Source organism: Phalacrocorax aristotelis, chromosome 10, assembly GCF_949628215.1.
Source record: "Phalacrocorax aristotelis chromosome 10, bGulAri2.1, whole genome shotgun sequence".
Taxonomy (NCBI): domain Eukaryota; kingdom Metazoa; phylum Chordata; class Aves; order Suliformes; family Phalacrocoracidae; genus Phalacrocorax; species Phalacrocorax aristotelis.
Window position 1 is genome coordinate 20,417,699 of NC_134285.1, and position 17,554 is coordinate 20,435,252.

The 17,554-nt window shown below is 42.9% G+C and overlaps 1 protein-coding gene across 1 annotated transcript in view; it reads right to left on the bottom strand.

Moving 5' to 3' along the window:
* Positions 1–429: 429 nt before the first annotated feature.
* The window catches only part of LOC142062739 (cytosolic phospholipase A2 epsilon-like), a 36,424-nt gene continuing 19,299 nt past the window's right edge, over positions 430–17,554 (bottom strand). The window contains exons 8-21 of the mRNA XM_075105642.1: positions 17,124–17,181; positions 16,502–16,668; positions 16,298–16,384; positions 15,127–15,164; positions 13,128–13,275; positions 12,114–12,250; positions 10,919–11,141; positions 9,340–9,454; positions 8,134–8,271; positions 6,640–6,747; positions 5,247–5,438; positions 4,292–4,458; positions 1,911–2,097; positions 430–787 (exon numbers count right to left, since the gene is read on the bottom strand). Of these exons, the coding sequence (XP_074961743.1) occupies positions 579–787; positions 1,911–2,097; positions 4,292–4,458; positions 5,247–5,438; positions 6,640–6,747; positions 8,134–8,271; positions 9,340–9,454; positions 10,919–11,141; positions 12,114–12,250; positions 13,128–13,275; positions 15,127–15,164; positions 16,298–16,384; positions 16,502–16,668; positions 17,124–17,181 (1,974 nt within the window). The 3' untranslated portion in view covers positions 430–578. The remainder of the gene's footprint in view (positions 788–1,910; positions 2,098–4,291; positions 4,459–5,246; positions 5,439–6,639; positions 6,748–8,133; positions 8,272–9,339; positions 9,455–10,918; positions 11,142–12,113; positions 12,251–13,127; positions 13,276–15,126; positions 15,165–16,297; positions 16,385–16,501; positions 16,669–17,123; positions 17,182–17,554) is intronic.

Below are 17,554 nucleotides of genomic sequence, written 5' to 3' on the forward strand. Positions count from 1 at the left end.
GGGTGGCTGTGTGCACACACTTGTCCCTCTGACATTTCAAACCTCTGCAGCTGCTCTTCAGGACACTTGACCCAGGGATCCAATGCCAGCTTCCAGTCATGTCTCAGGTTTTCTTCATTTTCCAGGATTGGATGCACCTTGTGTTCCACGAAGAATAATTGTGCGAAGCAGAAGTTAATACTCCCTTCGTACGGCCTGCAGGTGTGTTGGCCGGGTTGTATCACTGTAGCACTGTGGTGGTAAGAAGTTATTTTCCTATATGTTAAATTATAATAAGTCAAGCTTAAAATAACACTATTTTAAAAAATCTAACAAGGATTTTAGGTGAAGAGCGTTCTACAGACAACCTTAATTTAGGGAACAAAGAATATGTAAAAATTTCCCAGGCAATGTCTTTGCCTATAGAGGCCACTTCTTGGGAATGGAAAAAAAAAACCCACAAAACAACAAACCACTGAGCAGCCTGGGGTAGTTTCCTTCTGTAGTGCAGAATGACCAGTGTTCAAAAAGATACGTCCCTTCTGTGTCCTAAAGCATGAAAAACTCCTCTGAGAAGATAGGGGCAGTTAGACAGGTGATTAGCACATGTTTTGCCTTCTCCTTTGCATCGCTGTCTGCAAAGCCTGCATAATCATCTGTGAGTTGTTCAGGATGTTGTATTCACTGAGGTTCAGCAGCCGGCGGTAATTCTCATCGGTATACCTGACCGAAAACATGCAGTACGGCGAAAAGCGGCTGGTCAAATCAAGTCGTCCTCCCTCCATCTCCGAGCAACAGCGCTTGACACCTGGAGAGAAAGAGAAGTTGCTGCTGTCACATGGTGTTTATCTCAGGCAGTGACAGGCTGTCCACAGCAGCCCAAAGGGGGGGACTATTCTCTGGAAGGAAATTCATAGGGTTTAAATGCATGAATAATGCAGGCCATGTATACCCAACCCTAGTCAAGAGAGCATTGTGTGCCTGATAAGGGCAGAAGGGAGAAGTAAGGGATGACATTGTTATGGTCAGCTACAGCTTACTCATAAACATCTGTCTCATTGAAGCTGTGGATCAGTCAAGGATACCAGCCTGAAAGGGCACTCTGATAGCTGCTTCTGGTGCACTGCAGGTCTTATCCTCAGCAGCTGGGACCTCTATGAACCCTGGCTGAGGGAGGGGAGACGCTAGTAACAGAAGAGAAATTAAGAAGTAATAGAAACATAGGGAAACTTAAAGTTCCTGCAATCTCAAAAGCAGCCACAGGGGCCCTGCCGCCAGGATCCGTTTCCTGTGTACCCCAAATTCCACAAAAGCAGAATTTTAGACTTTACCTCCCTGCTACTGAGCAAAGCGAATGCATCCTAGTAACTGGCAGTAAAGGAAAGGAATACAGAGCAGGTGGCCTGGCAGAGAAAGAATTACAGGCGCCGAGCTCAGCACAGTGAGCAAAGTGACCCCTGGGCTGATGCTGCACCAAAAGGAGACACGCTGATATTAACACTTTCATCCTGAAAGCCACGTTCTTGCTCCCCCACCATTCGTACATAACACTATGCCTCCTCAAGTGTAGAATGAAATCCATGGACAACAAGAAATATATGCAGGGGAAATTAATCTCTGAGAGCTATACTTTTCCCAGGAAAAAAAACTTTTACAGTTAGCTAGTAACACTTTATGTTACAAATGGGAAAGAGATGAAGGTATACGCAATCCAGAAGACAAGGGCCATGTCTGTCCTCTTAAGGCCACAAGGATAACATGAATAAACATAGTGATTTTGGCAGGGATGGGAAAACCAAATTTAGTTAGCTGAAATGCTCCCCCATGAACCCAGTCAGCAAAGACAGCCAGCAGCAGAGAAAAAGGCTCTGAGTCAGGGAAGCAGGTAGTGGTGTCTTTTGTTTAATGCTTTGCCAGTACTTCTAACTTACCAGGTGCTTTGTACTCTCGGAAGGTATCATTCACAAGGGGAAGAAAAATCACAATAGGACATCCTGGCAAATCTGAATCTTGGAAGACGTAGCACTCCTTCAGATTTTTCTTATCTTCATCAGTCAAAGAAATGTTGGGGAATGGAATTTTCTGCTCTGAGTAGTATTTGTACATCTTATCTAGAGACTGGAGTATTACAGCAATGGTCAGCATTGGAGTTCAACTTGGTTGTCTTAAAGCCCCCAAATTGTTATCTAGTATTAAGGTTAGCGACTTGGATCCATAGGGTGAGTTCCTTCTTATCAAGGGTTACTCTACACATAATTACCACACATAGTAACCAGAATGCTCATCACAAGCTGTAAACACAGTTTCAGAGTTGAGAATTCATCCAGGACACAACTTTTTAAAGAACGGAAGCAATTTTCAGGAGTTTAGGGTAAAGCATGTAGTTTTAGTGAATGAAAGAGCCTGCGTTTAATATATTGTATGGAATTAATTAGAAAAGAACACCACAGCAAGAAAATGTTTAAGGTATCTTATTACATGCTTGGAAGCCAGGAGCTAAGAAAGTTATGTCTGAATATGCAATTATGTCTCTGCCTGTGCAGGCGTTACGGCACAGTGTTAATTGAGATGGATATGTTCCTAAAAAAGTCTGAAGTACTAGGCTAGACTGTACCTTTTCCCTGAAATGTTTAATACAATGTCATATCCTACTATGTACTGTGTTATTTACTCTGCACCATCTAATAGTGGACACTACCAAATAGGAAACAGTTTCTTCTAAAGTGCTTAAAATTGCAGTAGCCTTTCTTCATAAAATTAATCTAGACAATGTATGAGGCTGAAATGAAACTTCATTACATGTATGTCTCATGCATCATATGACTTATTAACACTTGCACAACTGTTCTCATTCACAAAAAATAATGCCACGTAAGTGGCCCAAGATGCTTAATAGCGAGTTTCTAACAAACCTCAGTTTCTGAGATATAAAGACCCAAACTTCTTTGCAAGACCTTACAGACAGCTAATTAACTTTATCTCCATGAAACTGGAGTTTCTGCAGGAAGATGCTTGACATTGAATTTTCCTAGTAGTATCTTATTTGTCAGCCCAGAAATGATCTGCCTCTGACTATCCACTTAACGCCTTTTATATTCTGACTTCAGTGAAGAGAAATCGCTTCCTCATCTTTATGCATACTCCCGTGAAGGGTCTGGAAACATGCTTGATTCAGCGTAAAGCAGAAGAGGCTCTTCCCTTCATTCTGGAATAGAGCATGCTGATGTCCTCTTGAATAATTTACCATGTTCATGAACCAGCAAAAGAGATTCCAGGAGTGACAGGAAGAAATAGGAACAATATTAATCATAGAATTATAGAATCGTTTAGGTTGGAAAAGACTTTTAAGATCATCCAGTCCAACGACTAGCGTAGTACTGCCAAGTCCACCACTAAACTATGTCCCTAGGCACCACATCTACACCTCTTTTAAATACCTTCAGGGATGGTGACTCAACCTCTTCCTTGAGCAGCCTGTTCTAATGCTTGACAACCCTTTCAGTGAAGAAATTTTTCCTAATACCCAATCTAAACCTCCCCTGGTGCAACCTGATGCCATTTCCTCTTGTCCTATCGCTAGTTACTAGGGAGAAGAGACCGACACCCACCTCGCTACAACCTCCTGTCAGGTAGTTGTAGAGAGCCATAAGGGCTCCAGTACCTCACGGTCCTTCTTGTACTGAGAGGCCCAAAACTGAACACAGTGTTCAAGGTGTGACATCACAAGTGCTGAGTACAGGACGCCTTTCCTACTCCTGCTGGCCACGCTATTCCTGATACAAGCCAGGATGCTGTTGGCCTTCTTGGCCACCTGAGCACACTGCTGGCTCATGTTCAGCCAGCTATTGAACAATACCCCCAGGTCCTTTTCTGCCAGGCAGCTCTCCAGCCACTCTTCCCCAAGCCTGTGGCATTGCATGGGGTTGTTGAGACCCAAGTGCAGGACCCGGCACTTGGCCTTGTTGAACCTCATACAGTTGTCCTCAGCCCATCGATCCAGCCTGTCCAGATCCCCCCATAGAGCCTTCCTACCCTCGAGCAGATCAACACTCCTGCCCAACTTGGTGTCATCTACAAGCTCACTGAGGGTGCACTAAATCCCCTCATCCAGATCATTGATGAAGGTATTAAACAGAACTAGCCCCAGTACTGAGCCCTGGTGAGCACTACTTGTGATCACCACAGTGAAAAAAGTAGGTGAATGCAGTAGTTAAAAACTGAACAGCTGAAATAACTAGCAGTTCTAGGCACTACAGGTTAGACATTTACAAGCCAAAGGAAAGACAACACACGGTAACAAGATCCTCCTCACCGACGTATGTGATCCAGTAGTATAACTTAAATATATGATGACATCCACTTCCCTCTGTGGCCTTAAAAGTGGCGGACTGCTGGTGTTGATGAAAAATCCAGCATCTATCATGCCCAGGTGATCAGGATTTTGCATCAGCTGGTTGGGACACGAGTCTAACACAGTGTCTAAAAGGAAAATATTTCTTGGAATAAGAAACGATCTGTAGGTATTTTGACTGGAAGAAGAAATGGAAGGTGGAGCTGACTGTCCCAGAGGCCTGGCTTAATTTAATTGCCATACTACTGGGTTGTCAAGTAGGCGTGGGACGGACTGCAAAATGCCACCTAAGTTCCAGTTCTGGAAAATCTTCTGTGTTGAGATTCCAGGCAATATATTCCAGTAACTTATCATACTAATTAGTGCCTGTAAGCTAATTCTAACACTTAACTTAAATCTGCTTTGCTTCATCTCAATAATTGATTCATTTTTATCCATCATTGATTCATAGAACAAAATGATCCCATCCCTTTTTAGATTCAGATTTATGCCTCCCCCTCACTCCACTCTTCTTTGGACTACCAAGCCCCAGTCCTTTCCAGCTTTCTCTCGTAGGTCACATTTTCTGGGATATTCCAGTTCCATATGAAGTTAGAGGCACAGTCTTGTCATATTAAGCTTTCTCCCATGTTCACTCAGCTCTTTGCTGTTTTAAATTTGGTTCTGTCAGCCGCAAGCCTGCTCTTTCAGTCTGGACCACAGAGATCCCAGCTAATGCATATAAACACGCGCTTGTACTTACGAACAGTCTTAAATACCTGGCAACACTGAAGTCTTAGTCTCTTCTGTCCATTCTGAAAATAAACGGTCTTTCAGATTTTTTTTTCCCCTTGCCAAGACAGACAGGGTTCTTTCCTAAATTCCGCACCCCAAAACCACCTGAAAATGATGCCTGTTAAATATTAGTCCCCGTTACCTTTCCATCGACAGAAGTGCTCGTTCTCCAGGTAGTTGTTATGCAGCTGGTAGCCCTTCAGGAAATTGTGGTGCTGGGCGACGGAGAAGCGGTCAGTCAATGCTCCCCGAAGGGCACTGGCCAGGGGACCGGGAGGAGTGTACATGCGAGTCCTCAGCTCGTGGGGTCTTGTAGGCAACACTGGGTCTTCATCTAGACGAGGGGAGAAAAATTGGTGAACTGTGTTTTCATTTCTGGTTGTCCTGGCCTGCAGGAGATCTCAGGGGTTGTGCTGGGATGATTCAGTAAGCACACAAAAACTATTCTGAAGGAGAGGAGTGGCTGCCGGACAAAGCTCTGCTCATGGTCTTAAGCTTTTGCCTGAAAATATTTCATCAGAAGCAGTCCTGGAAAAGGGATGCCTTAAGGGAACCAAGCAATTCGGTGAATGTCCTGTCAGAAAGTAAGTTACATATCCTCACAGGAAGACGCATGAAACAGAGGCAAGCATGGATAAAATGGGGTTGATGCTTATGCTCCCACTCAGCCAGACGGGCAACAACAGGGCATCACGGGGTCTACTGCAACGGTGACAGCTTCTACCTGATAATCACCCATGGCTACATGAGCATACGTGATATCAGTAGAATGAGAGCATTCCAGGAAAACCTGGGGCATACATTCATACTTAGAAACTACAGGTAGTTATCAGGGTGAACTACATGGCAACATATGTAGGTGGGTGAAAAGTAGAAACAGCACAAGGTGTGGTTTCTTGAAATGACAACCTGCTTTGCCGGACCAAGTGGCTTACAGTGCAGCAGTAGAGACTTGGTGGTTTCCGTGATTGCACAGATGTATTTCTTTATTTTCAGGATGTCAGTAATTATAGTTACCATCATATTAAATGATTTAGCAATAAAACCATAGTTTCTGTATTGCTTCAGAAAATACCCTCTGGGCCTCATTTAACTTTGTGCCAGGATGAATTCAATGAAGTAATTACTGTACTGAGTAATAAAATAAAAACCCAGGAAAAATTGATTAACCAATTAATACTCATGTTTATTCTCTGCACAGGCAGTAAAAACAATTTTATTCTCTGCTGCTGGTTCTTGGTTCTGTATGGCTGAGTGAGAATGGGCAATGCCAAAACACTTTCTGAGAAATGTGTTACCCCTCTAAAATTTCCTCTTAATGACAGAGCCTTTTATTCAGTAGGGTTTTAGTAAGTCTAGTAATTACAGCAGCATTTCCCTGATTACCCTCTTCCTCTTAGTCTTTACAGTGGGAGGGAAGTCGCTATCTCTTAGGAGGATCCTACGATGCTCTGTTCAATGTACTTGACAGGATGATGCCAAAAGGCATCCAGAAGACAAAGTGACCATAAATGAAAGGCTTAATAATTTCTCACCAACTTCTTCTATTCTGTCTTGTGTCCATCTCTTCCAGAAGTCCTCTGAACTGTGGGACAGGCCCCATATTTGTAACAGGTTCACAGAAAATATACTGCTCCACATACCTGTAAAAGGAATTAGTGAACACAAGGACACTTTCTAACAAGAAGCTGTCTTTTTCCTTCTATTTTGACCTCCCAGATTAATTTTTGAATGGGCTTAATTCAAATATTTCTGAACTTTTGGGTGTTAAATTCCTCTTAACTTTCTATGGCATTGGTTCTGTGCCTAACCTACCGCATGGCTCACAGCAAAGAGCGAGGAGAATGGGAAAGAAGTAAAGATGAAAAAAACCTCTTGCTCAGGAAGTGAAATAAGAGCTCAGATAACGCAGCATAACAAAAAACTTCCTTTCCATCCCTGTCTTCCTTGCTCCTGCTTGCCTTTTCTGCACACACTCGGATCAGCTTTCACACACCCTGAATCGTTTCACAGTGAGACGAACCGGCTCTCCAGCCACTTGGTTTGTAAGAGATCTCACACCGCAGCCTGTAAGGGCTTACAGATGCAGTGGGCTCCTGCTCCGCTGTGCAGGCTCTTCTCCGTCCAGGATCGCACCTCTCTGCCTCCCCCCAGGGGCCCTGGTGGCTTTGTTGACAAAACACAATGCCACCATTTCATCTGCCGTTGTAAATTTAATTTATGTTCTTATTAGTCTACCACAAGCGGGCTTCTTAATTTTCAGTGGGCCACAGAAACCGGTACAGCATAGACAGCATGTGGAAAATTAATTTCCCAGTAGTGGACCAGGTAAAAAGGGTCAGCTCAAGAGGTAGTATTTTAAAGATACTCCTTGGGATTACAGAATATTTAATGTCACAACAAATTTACTGAAACCAAAGAGCTTCTAAGCAATATGAGTGTAAGAAGAAGTGACTTAAACTGAACTCTCACTGCTCTGCGTTCACCTGCCAGTGATTCTGACTCCTTGGTAAAGGGATATTATACACACAGCCCATCAGTACAGGTCAGGGACTGACCAGAGAGATTCAGAGACCCTTTGCTTCTGGTCTTTTCCATCCTGCACGGCCGGCATCTTTAGTAAATGGGATTCTTTACATGGGGTTGAAGTAAAACCTCACAGTGGAAGCACAGCTGCAGGTTTCTTGTCTCAAAATTTTCATAAGTCGGAGTATATTCAGAGAGGAATCAGAAGAATGATCAAAGAAGTAGGAACTATTCCTTACCATGAAAAATTAAGGAGATTTATCTATTCCATCTATAAGATACAATGTTCAAAAGTTTGTGCACACTAAGACAGTGACAAGAAACTGAAAAAAAGATGTGGGTTTTTTTACTGTATTCTTTTGGACAAATTACCACACACCCCATTTTCCGGCAGGCGGTATCATAGCAGCGTTCAGTATGTTAGACCAGAAATACCCACCCTGTGGTTAACAGCATTGCACCCCTCCAAAGTGCCTCTGTGCCAGGACAATGCAATACATCACCTTGAAGGTAGCAGATCCGGGATTCAGGGAGCTTTTTTAACAAACGTCCCATGAAGAACTCGCTTCCAAAATGTTCAGTGCGAACGAAGGCGCCGTACTTGAGAAGCCCCACCTCGTAGGGGGTGAACTCCACCCACTCTGCAATACAGCCACAGTGGGACACTTAGAGGGCTTTCAGACAGATACGGAGAGAGGGGTGGCTAGGGCATACATTGCTCTGACTTCTGTTTGCCATGCTGCCTTTGCAAAGCCTTGCTTACAAATAACCGCCCGCAGCACCAGGCAGCTGAGGTCTGTGGCAACGTGTGAGGCAGGAGCAGTTATGCTGCTCATGGTGGTGCTGCTGGTGGCACAAGGAAAGCTCCAGCTGTTACACACCCCGTGTGCACGTACCAGTCCAGGGTTCTCTAGCATGCATGAGGTTTCGCGCTGCCCTTGCATATGCCACATCTACGTGAAAGTACTTCCACTGTTATCAGTACAGTTAATTTAACTTCCCTTGAATGATCTGGTTATGTACAAAGACAGGTACTCAGCTCTTCAGAAATTAGCCTTTTGTAAGAGGCCAATTATACTCTTCGTGTGTTGTACTGAGGAAGACAAAACTAGTCCTTGACTTTCTTGGAAGTGCAGTTGTCTGATATAACTGCAGTCTGAGCAGAGTCTGGGACAGAAAGATCACAGACCATAATTTCCTTTTTGTTCAGAGGTGGCTCATTTTTTCACCTCAACCATAAAAAATTTTATTTTAATTTCTTCCCCACCTCTTCTCCTCCTACAGCTACTTCCCCTCATAGAAAAAAAAAATAACAAAACCACTGAGCAAAGCAAAATGTTCAGTTGGGAGTAGGCTGGATGCTTTCCCAAACTTTATCATAACTGTATGGTCTTTCTTCATATTGAAACAATAACTGGGCATTAACAAAAAGCAGTATTTAATTCTTGGATCATCCCAATACTACTTCTTCTAGGTGGATCGGATAATGTTTCAAAAACGGCTTTTCTGGCAGCATTTCGGCTGTGTATGTCTAGACAGTGAAATGCTGATCTCAAAAAGCTCTTGTATTGAAATTGTAAGGCATGGAGGTGACAATTATTTCTCCAAAAAGCACCAGGACTGTTTTCTCCAAGTGCTACCAAGTAGAGGGAATCACAGGAATTCAGCTGCCAGTTTTAGCCCCACGGGATCGGAAACATCATCCTTACCTTTGAAATCATTGGTGCTGTAGTTGTCCCGGACGCTGACTGACACGTAGATGGGCAGTGGGTTTTGGCCGTCACACAGTGCTTCTTGCTGCTCCGAAAGTTTATGGGGGTCTTTCTGGTTTTGAAGAAAAAACAGTTACATGAGAAGAGATGGAAGCACCACCTGCTGCTTTTGACGGCCCTAGCACTAGAGGAGTCGGGCGGCTCTGCCCCCAGCACGCAGGACATGCCATGGCAGCTCCATTGCACCGAGCGCTGTGGGCACCCACCCACTGGTGACAGACCAGTCTCCCAGGGTCCAGCCTGACTTTGCGCATGGGTTCGTAAAAAAACAAGGAGAGGGAAAACTACTTCTCCATACGTGTCTGTATGTACTAGAAAGTACTGCCTTGGCAAGTAGAAGGGGCAAGCTGCCCTTTAGGGTGGGGAGCGTAGTGAGCAATCCTTGCTCTCCTGGGGCTGAAGGAAGCCCTTGAGCATGTCAGCATTGAGTTTCCTTTCTTAGTACACCACAGCTATCACAGTCCAGCCTTGCAAGGGGACTGGAATTTGGCAGCAAATTATTTGTCATTCCACCCAGCTTCTTTTCTGGAAAAGCATCCTCTCATTGAAGGGATTTGTAAAAAACATAAAATCTCATGAACTGCTGACAAATTTATGAGTAGCTGGTTCTGGCAGATTAGGGAGAGGTAAATTGTTACGTAGCAATAGGCAGCACTGCTCAAAGGGAAAGAGGCTTGGCTAGAATGTGAGGGGGACCTCATCTAGATGAGATTAAGAGAGAGGCAACTATTCAGTTTATACCTTTGTTTAATACGTAGTATTCCTCTCTGTATGTATTTATATTCTGTTTACATATATATACTACTATATATGTACTTACATAAAAATAAATAAATAAACCAAATGAATGGCTGAATGACTCCAGTGTTTCTGCCCCCAGTGGAAGACACTTCTGCTCAATCCTCAACCACTCTTCCCTTCCCACTTCTCAAGTACCAAAGAAGGCATCCTTGAGCTGTGGTCCAGCTGGAGAGAAGAGGGAGTGGACTGCTGTACTGTAGGGGTAGAAATCACTTCAAATAATAGAAATGCAAATTTGTTATTGTTTGTAAAAATTAATATCACTTAAACCAGCTACTGTCTGAGCACTCCTTCTCAGCAAAAGTAGAATATGCGCTTGCCTCCAGTGTACCTGCAGATCAAGTCACCTGCCAGTGGATACAAATCGCCAAGCACTCTAGCTGTTTCATGCTTGTTTTGGATAGTTTTCACACTGTTGAGATTATTCAACCCTTTTTGCATGTGTGATCTGCTTAGGCAGACTGCTCGAGATTTCCTCCACTTCTATGTAAATACCAGAGTTCAAACGGCTGCATCCACAATGTAATTTATTAACATATGGGATGCATTTCTCCCTAGGCAGACTATTAAAGGATGTAAAACAAATCTGAGAGTTTGTTGACATGGAGAACTCCATTCTGTTTTGAGGTATGTTCTCTGAAATGATGGGCTAGTTTCTTCTCCATTCACTAAAAGAAAAATACATGGGTCTCTAAGAAGTGGATATACATCGTACCCCATCATTCAGTAAGTACTCAATCATGAGCCCCCAAAGATCAATAAATGAGGTCCTGTATCCCTCTTCTTTCCGCTGACAAAGCTGTTTGTTGTAGTACTTCATGCGATCCATAGAGAAACAGCCCATCTTGCATTTGGTTGCTTGTTTCTGGGCTTCACCGATATGTGAGTCTAGGTCCTTCTGTGACCAGTAGGCATCTCTGTATAAGTTGGCCATGGTCCTGGAGAAAGATAATATAGACCGTAAAAGTCAAAAGGACCTAAAAAAACCTTGAAATTTTGTGACTTTGGGGACAGTGTTTTACATTTAGGGATTCACTGTTGCTCATACATACTCTGGTTTTGCTGCTCCATCCAGCAGAATGAACACTCCAGAGTTTCTATGACTGTTTTAAAGATGGTCCTGAGGGACAAGGTATTTTTTTACATGTTCTTGACTTTTTCTTTTTTTTTTTAAACAGAACTGGCAGCAGCTTAAGGGATGAAATTGCCAGGTGTGAATATAGGTACATTTCTGATGCACAAATTAAGCAGAAAATGATAATAAATTTTCTTTGCTTGTTTCCTAGAACCAAATGAGTTCACACCAGCTGCTGTCTCTTGGCTTTGCATCACTTGGTGTTAATCTTACAGTACCACTATGCTTTATTTTAATGCCATCTCTATTTTACCAACCTTCCCTATGTGGGACCATCAGATGTTGGGCAGCTGTAGGTCCTGTGAGCATGGAATAATGCTGCCCAGGGGGACTCAGTCCTTTCCCAAACTAGCAGGTCGCAGGGATAAGTGTGAACTGTTCTGCAGTTTTCTCTGCACGACTGATTAGAAAGCAGAGCCAGTGTCAGAAGTTACCGGGGACAACAACAACTGGGCCATCAGCGGAGAGAGGAAGAGACATGATGCTATGGGCGCCCACAGTTCCGTCTACAGTAACTGCTTACTTAGAAACCATTTTAACAAGTGTAATTGTCATATACATATTTAACTGCTGCCGATTTGGAGTTGAAAAGCACAGTAAGTAACTGCTAGTAAAAAAATCTATGCATCAGATCAAGCTAATATTTAATGGCCTGTTACTGAGAAACAGCTTGTTTGTAGAAAACCTCCTGATCTTGTCTGCTTTCAGAAGCTCCGCTCTGCAGCGGTGTCAGCCTCAAAAGGCCCGGTCAAGCCTCCCACACAAGCTGGCTTACCACGTGGTGCCGGACAGCCCACTGATGTATGTCACACAGTCCAGGAGATTTAATTTCTTCAGTCCCATAAGGCTGCCGTATAGTCCTGTCATTGACTTCAGTCCTCCGCCTGTCGTGATGATAGCCACGACGGGAACCTGTTGGGCAGAGGAGGACGGGAGGATTCACACTGGCAACAGTCAACATGGCATCCCAGACTGTAATGGGGTGTGGCCACCACACCCAGCCCAGGTCCTGACCTCAGAGCCCGGCTCCCTTTTCAGAAGGAAAGGCTCCAAAACCAAGCAATGACTGCTACTCTTACTTCCCTTCGGATAAACATGGGTTCAGACATTAACCCAAACTTGGGTTCTTGCCCATCTGTAGGGCAAACGGGCACAGGTGGACAAGAGGAAACCCTTCTGTAGAGGCAACAATATATTCTCTATACATTTCCCACTTTTTTCTTATTTTACACATCTCTTACTACCATATGAAAATCCACATGCCAACCCCATAAAGAAATGGACTCAGTTCACAGTCAGTGTTGTTAAGCTACCCTCATCGATGCTGTTATTCTTCAGTATAGTGAAGCTACTTTGAAATAAATTTTATTTATTTTCAGGAATTTCAAAACTGCAAGAAAGGGAAGATACTATAAGTAGCACTCAGAGCTGTTTATCCTAAACTCTCACAAAATGATGAAATTTGAACAAGGGAAGAAATCTTTGCTATGCAATGTATTTAATATGCACGCAGTATTTCTGAACCAGGCCAGTTATAGCATTGGGTGGCATGGATGAACACACCTCAAATCAGACAAACTCCAAATGGACAGTCATGAAGGGGGCAATTACTGCAGCTAGTGTTTCTTGCAATAACAAACCTTGGCAGCAGCAGCAAATATCCTTGAGATGCATGGACAGGCTGACACCCACACAGCAGATATATGTGGCCCATTTTGCTGACCACCCGTCTAGAAAAGTGCATGAAGGCACTAGAAATTCAAGGCCTACCCCCCTAATACACACGTACTTCATAATCCTGCAGATCCTGTTGTAGATGAAAAACATTTTTCAGGGCACTTGCTACATATCTCTTTCTTTTCCCCAGGAAAACCATCTCCTCCGAACATAAGTCAAACCCAAAGCGCATGTCCAGGTCTTGGTGGCACGAACAATTACTAAGATAAAAACAGGCGCATATTTTACATATTAACACACCCATGTCGATCTTAGGACTTCGATCAAAGATAATCTACAGCACCCTTCCCTTCAAACAAGGTGATGCAGTGTGACAGGAACGAGAGAGAATATTCTAACTCTCTTTAAAAGTAGGAAAACTTATTTCAAGTAATAAACTTAACCTGTGGCATTATAACCCATTATTACTAATTGATGAAGAAACAGTATACAGTATTTACAAATGAAACAAAATATTTAAATGAATATTCTAAAAGTAAAAGAATTGCAAGTTTAGAACCTCTGTGCAAATGGTCGAAAGTGAGTGTATTGATTCCCATTTCGTTGGACATTTTCTCGTTCTAAATGTAAAATAAAACCCGATTTTCAAATGTTGGCATTTCCAACGTGAAGGAAACCTCATTTTGAGCTGCTCGAGTGGGAAGGCATCCCCCTCTAGCGGTGAGCACCGCTGGGCAGGAACCCATCCACCCGTCTGCCAGGCACGGGTGGCCGCCTAACCTGCTGGCTGGAGGGCTGACCTCGGTGGCACCCAGCTCCTGGATGGATGGAGACGGGTCACTGAGTTCAGTGGGGCAGGATTTCATCCCCGCTGCTCTGAGCTGCCTGCGCTCGCACAAGCTGTCTCACAGGTCAACGTTGGCGGTTGTATTTCATGTCAACCGTGACTCAAAAATTGTAAAGCGTACTATTCCTCAGAGGAAGATTTCATTTGCATCAGTTATGAAATTTAATAAGTCATTCCTTAAAACTCCGCTGTTGTAACTTATTTCCCTGAGCATTTCTTCTCTATTGCTCACTAACCTCCCCGACAACGGGCAAGAGATCTGGCGTGGCGTGGTGTCTGCAGGCCACAGCTACCTGCGGGCACCGTGGCTGGCCAGCCAGCCCTGGCCAGGCATTGGAGAACGGCAGGATTTTGCTTTTGCTTTCAGTGACAGAACTTTTCTTTTCTACTGAGTCCATAATTTCAAGGCAACTAGTAATGAAATTTATTTATGAGATCCCTCCACCGTCAGATTTGGATAAAGCCAGTCAAATGATTACAAATGTCTTTGTAAATGAAGACGCTCAAGGAGAATCGAGTTAGGTGGAGCTGCAAAAGCCATTTTCCGCTGTAAATCAAGATACAAACAAAGTGCTTTTAAAGTTCTCTGAAAGTAAAATAAATAAGTGGGAAGCATTTTTCCTGTCCAGGAATAACGCTGTTTTTCCTGTTGTCATTGATCACTTGTCTTTCTGAAATGAATGATAGAAAACTCTTTGAATTCAAATTACGTTATTTTTTCCCTTTTATTTCTTAGTTAGGCACACACAAAAAAGATCAGTTTGCCCAGTTCTGTGTGTTACATATAGTATGGATAACACGAAATAACCTCATGTTTGCTTACGAGTATTAATGAGCATGTTTACAGGTGTCAAATCACTAGCCACATTGCCTACCTAGGTGTGTCTACTCAACATAAGGTATAACTGGACTTAACAGAATACCAGGTTTATCGCTACTGACTGCTAACAGTTAAGAAAAAAATGTTCATAATTTCTGACCAAGTTTAATGTTTACTGCTGTCTATTCTGGGTTTTTTAGACAGCTTTGTTCCTTTTGTGACTTTCAGAGACTGACATTGATCAAAAATAATATTCTATGGTCAGAAGGGGATGGGTAATGCTAAAATAAATTATGTATAATATACTGTGCATGCATTGTACGCTTTATTAAAAACACGTTCTAGTTTTCAGACTGAGAATGCCTGCTTGTGTCTCTTTGATGTGGCTAAAACAATATCAAAAACAATAGCCCAAGTCTTTTGGAATAGAAGATGATCTCTTACCAGTTTTGTGCTCTCACATTCAAGTCAAATCTTTTCTCCTGGAAAACAAGAATCAGTACTGTAAATTTTTTAATTTTAATTTTAAAATTTCTTTTTTCCCATTTTGTCTTGGGGTTAGAGCTTTAGACTTTAGATTTAGACCCCAGCAAGGCCTGGCAGTTGTAAAGTGAAATGTCTGAGATCTCAGCATACACTTCTGTGATTCTGTGATTTCCAAATGCATTCACTTATCCTTAGTAGAACATCCTTACCCACAGATCTCAAATGCTTCCAGGCTGCAGAAACTATTAACAGCCTTGGTACAGGAGGTTTCTGAGACTCATGCAGTAGGTCCCATTTCCATGTTATTCACGAGCTTTCTTGCAGCATCCTGAAATACCTTTTTTTTTGTACATTTCCCACTGTATGCTCTAATACACAGCAGATCTTTGAAATCCTGGCCGCAGTCTCACAGTGAAGAGACTGCAAGTCTGCATTTGCTCCTGCCAAGACTTGAGCCTGTCTTTGCAACCTGCATATTAACTGACGAAAGTACTCTGTTCTGAGAGGATGTTTTAATGGCCCTGGAATCTGATGTTCTCCTACTCCTTCACAACATAACAACTAATATTTGAACAAGATTGTCCCTAATAATCTGGACAGAAACATATTTCTTTTATAGTAAGGATCTTTCTCTTCTATTAATTTCATTCAGAATTATACAGCACGTATATCTATTTCAAGCAATATTCTCATTACATTTTTTAAAATCCACATGTTATGTCTGATATTTTCAATATATTGTAATATATTGGCCTTTGAAGCACATGGTTTACTAAGGGCAGGTTTATTAACTTTTTCCAAGCTTTTGTCCAAGGAGCAACTTTCGGTTTGGACCCTAAGCAAAGGAGGAGTCAGGGAGTCTTTGGTCTCCCAGAGATGCGCTGCAGAAATCTTAGTATTTTTTTACATTCTTGTTGGTCTCTGTATCAACCACTGGCATGTAATGGAGACTAATGGAGACCTGCTTCTGTAGAGAAAACGGCTGGAGAAACAAAGCTCCTCTTTGTTCAAGGTCTGAGAAAAAATCAGAACATTTCTGACCCTCTTAGCAGCCACCTGTGACAATATTATGGGGAATGGTTTCTACCTGAGTGACTTGTTATTCCTAACAACTGGAAGTGATGCTTACCTCGGCAATGGTTGTTTTCCTTCCCATGGGCAGCGAATTCAGCATCACGACTGGGGACCCCGTCTCTGTACTGTACTTACAGGTCCACTGGGAAAACAACATGCTTTAGGACAAAAACAGTAACGGGTTTACCCTCTCCCCCTCCTCCCACTTGCTAGAGAGGCACTCTTGGTCAGTTCATCATTAAAGCCACTTCCAACATACAGGGTGGTAGCGCCTCTTCTTTGGCAACATGACGTCCAGTGTTGGCTCCGCATACTTGATATAGTGGAACTTGGTGGGACCCGAGGGGCTGGCCACGCCATCAGGGCCCAGCGTGATATCCTGCGTCCCCTCAAAGGAGCCCTTCACGGTGAGAGAAAGCTCTTTCTCTAGAAAAGCAAAACAAAGGTCGTGAGAAATGTCACTGTGATTTAACTGAAAAATTGTGCTGGCTTGATTAAAAGTGGGGTGCAGGTAGCAGAGCTGTAGAGTTTGGACCACAGCTTTGTCTAGTAGGAAATGCTCTGAAGGGAACACTAACAGCAACGGGAAAGGAGCAAAGTGGATGCTATTTTTATAGAAAGCGGACTCCGAATGTTCTCGCTATTATATAAAACTTGAAACTCAACTTTAATGCAGGTCTAACAGACCTCATTTACATATACCTAAGGGAGTACAAGATGCAGTCACCAAAGCGTATAACAACCTAATGTGTTTACCTGGTGTTAACTGCACTGAATACTGTCAATATTTTTTATTCCACTAATACGGTATGTGAAAGGGGCATCCTCTCATCAGTAAGCATGCAATTATTGGTAAATAATTAACAAAACAATATCCTTACTTGATTTCTGCTGCATCTTCTCCGCCACTTCAACTTCCAAGCAGCAAAGTTCACGACACTGTAAAAGATAGAACAGGAGTCTGTGGGAAAGATCATCACATCCCAACCTTGTTATGGGGAACTGTGAATCACTCAGCTTTTGGACATGTATAATTACCTGAAGTGCCTAAATCCCTGGCATTTCTGGGCTTTTGCCCAGTAGTCACTGACTAAGAGAAAAGAAAGCTTTGGAGGGAGTTGTAGAGCATCCTCCAGTGACAATACCGTACAGCACAGTAGGAGGAAGATACAAAGAAAGACGTCAGGAGCATATTCAGGATACTAGACATAAAGGGTTAAACTGGGAAACACATAAATGAAAGATATGTCGCTGAGAGATCAAGAGTCAGTAGTAGAAAGGGTTTCCTGAAGAAGCTTTGCTATTAACACTT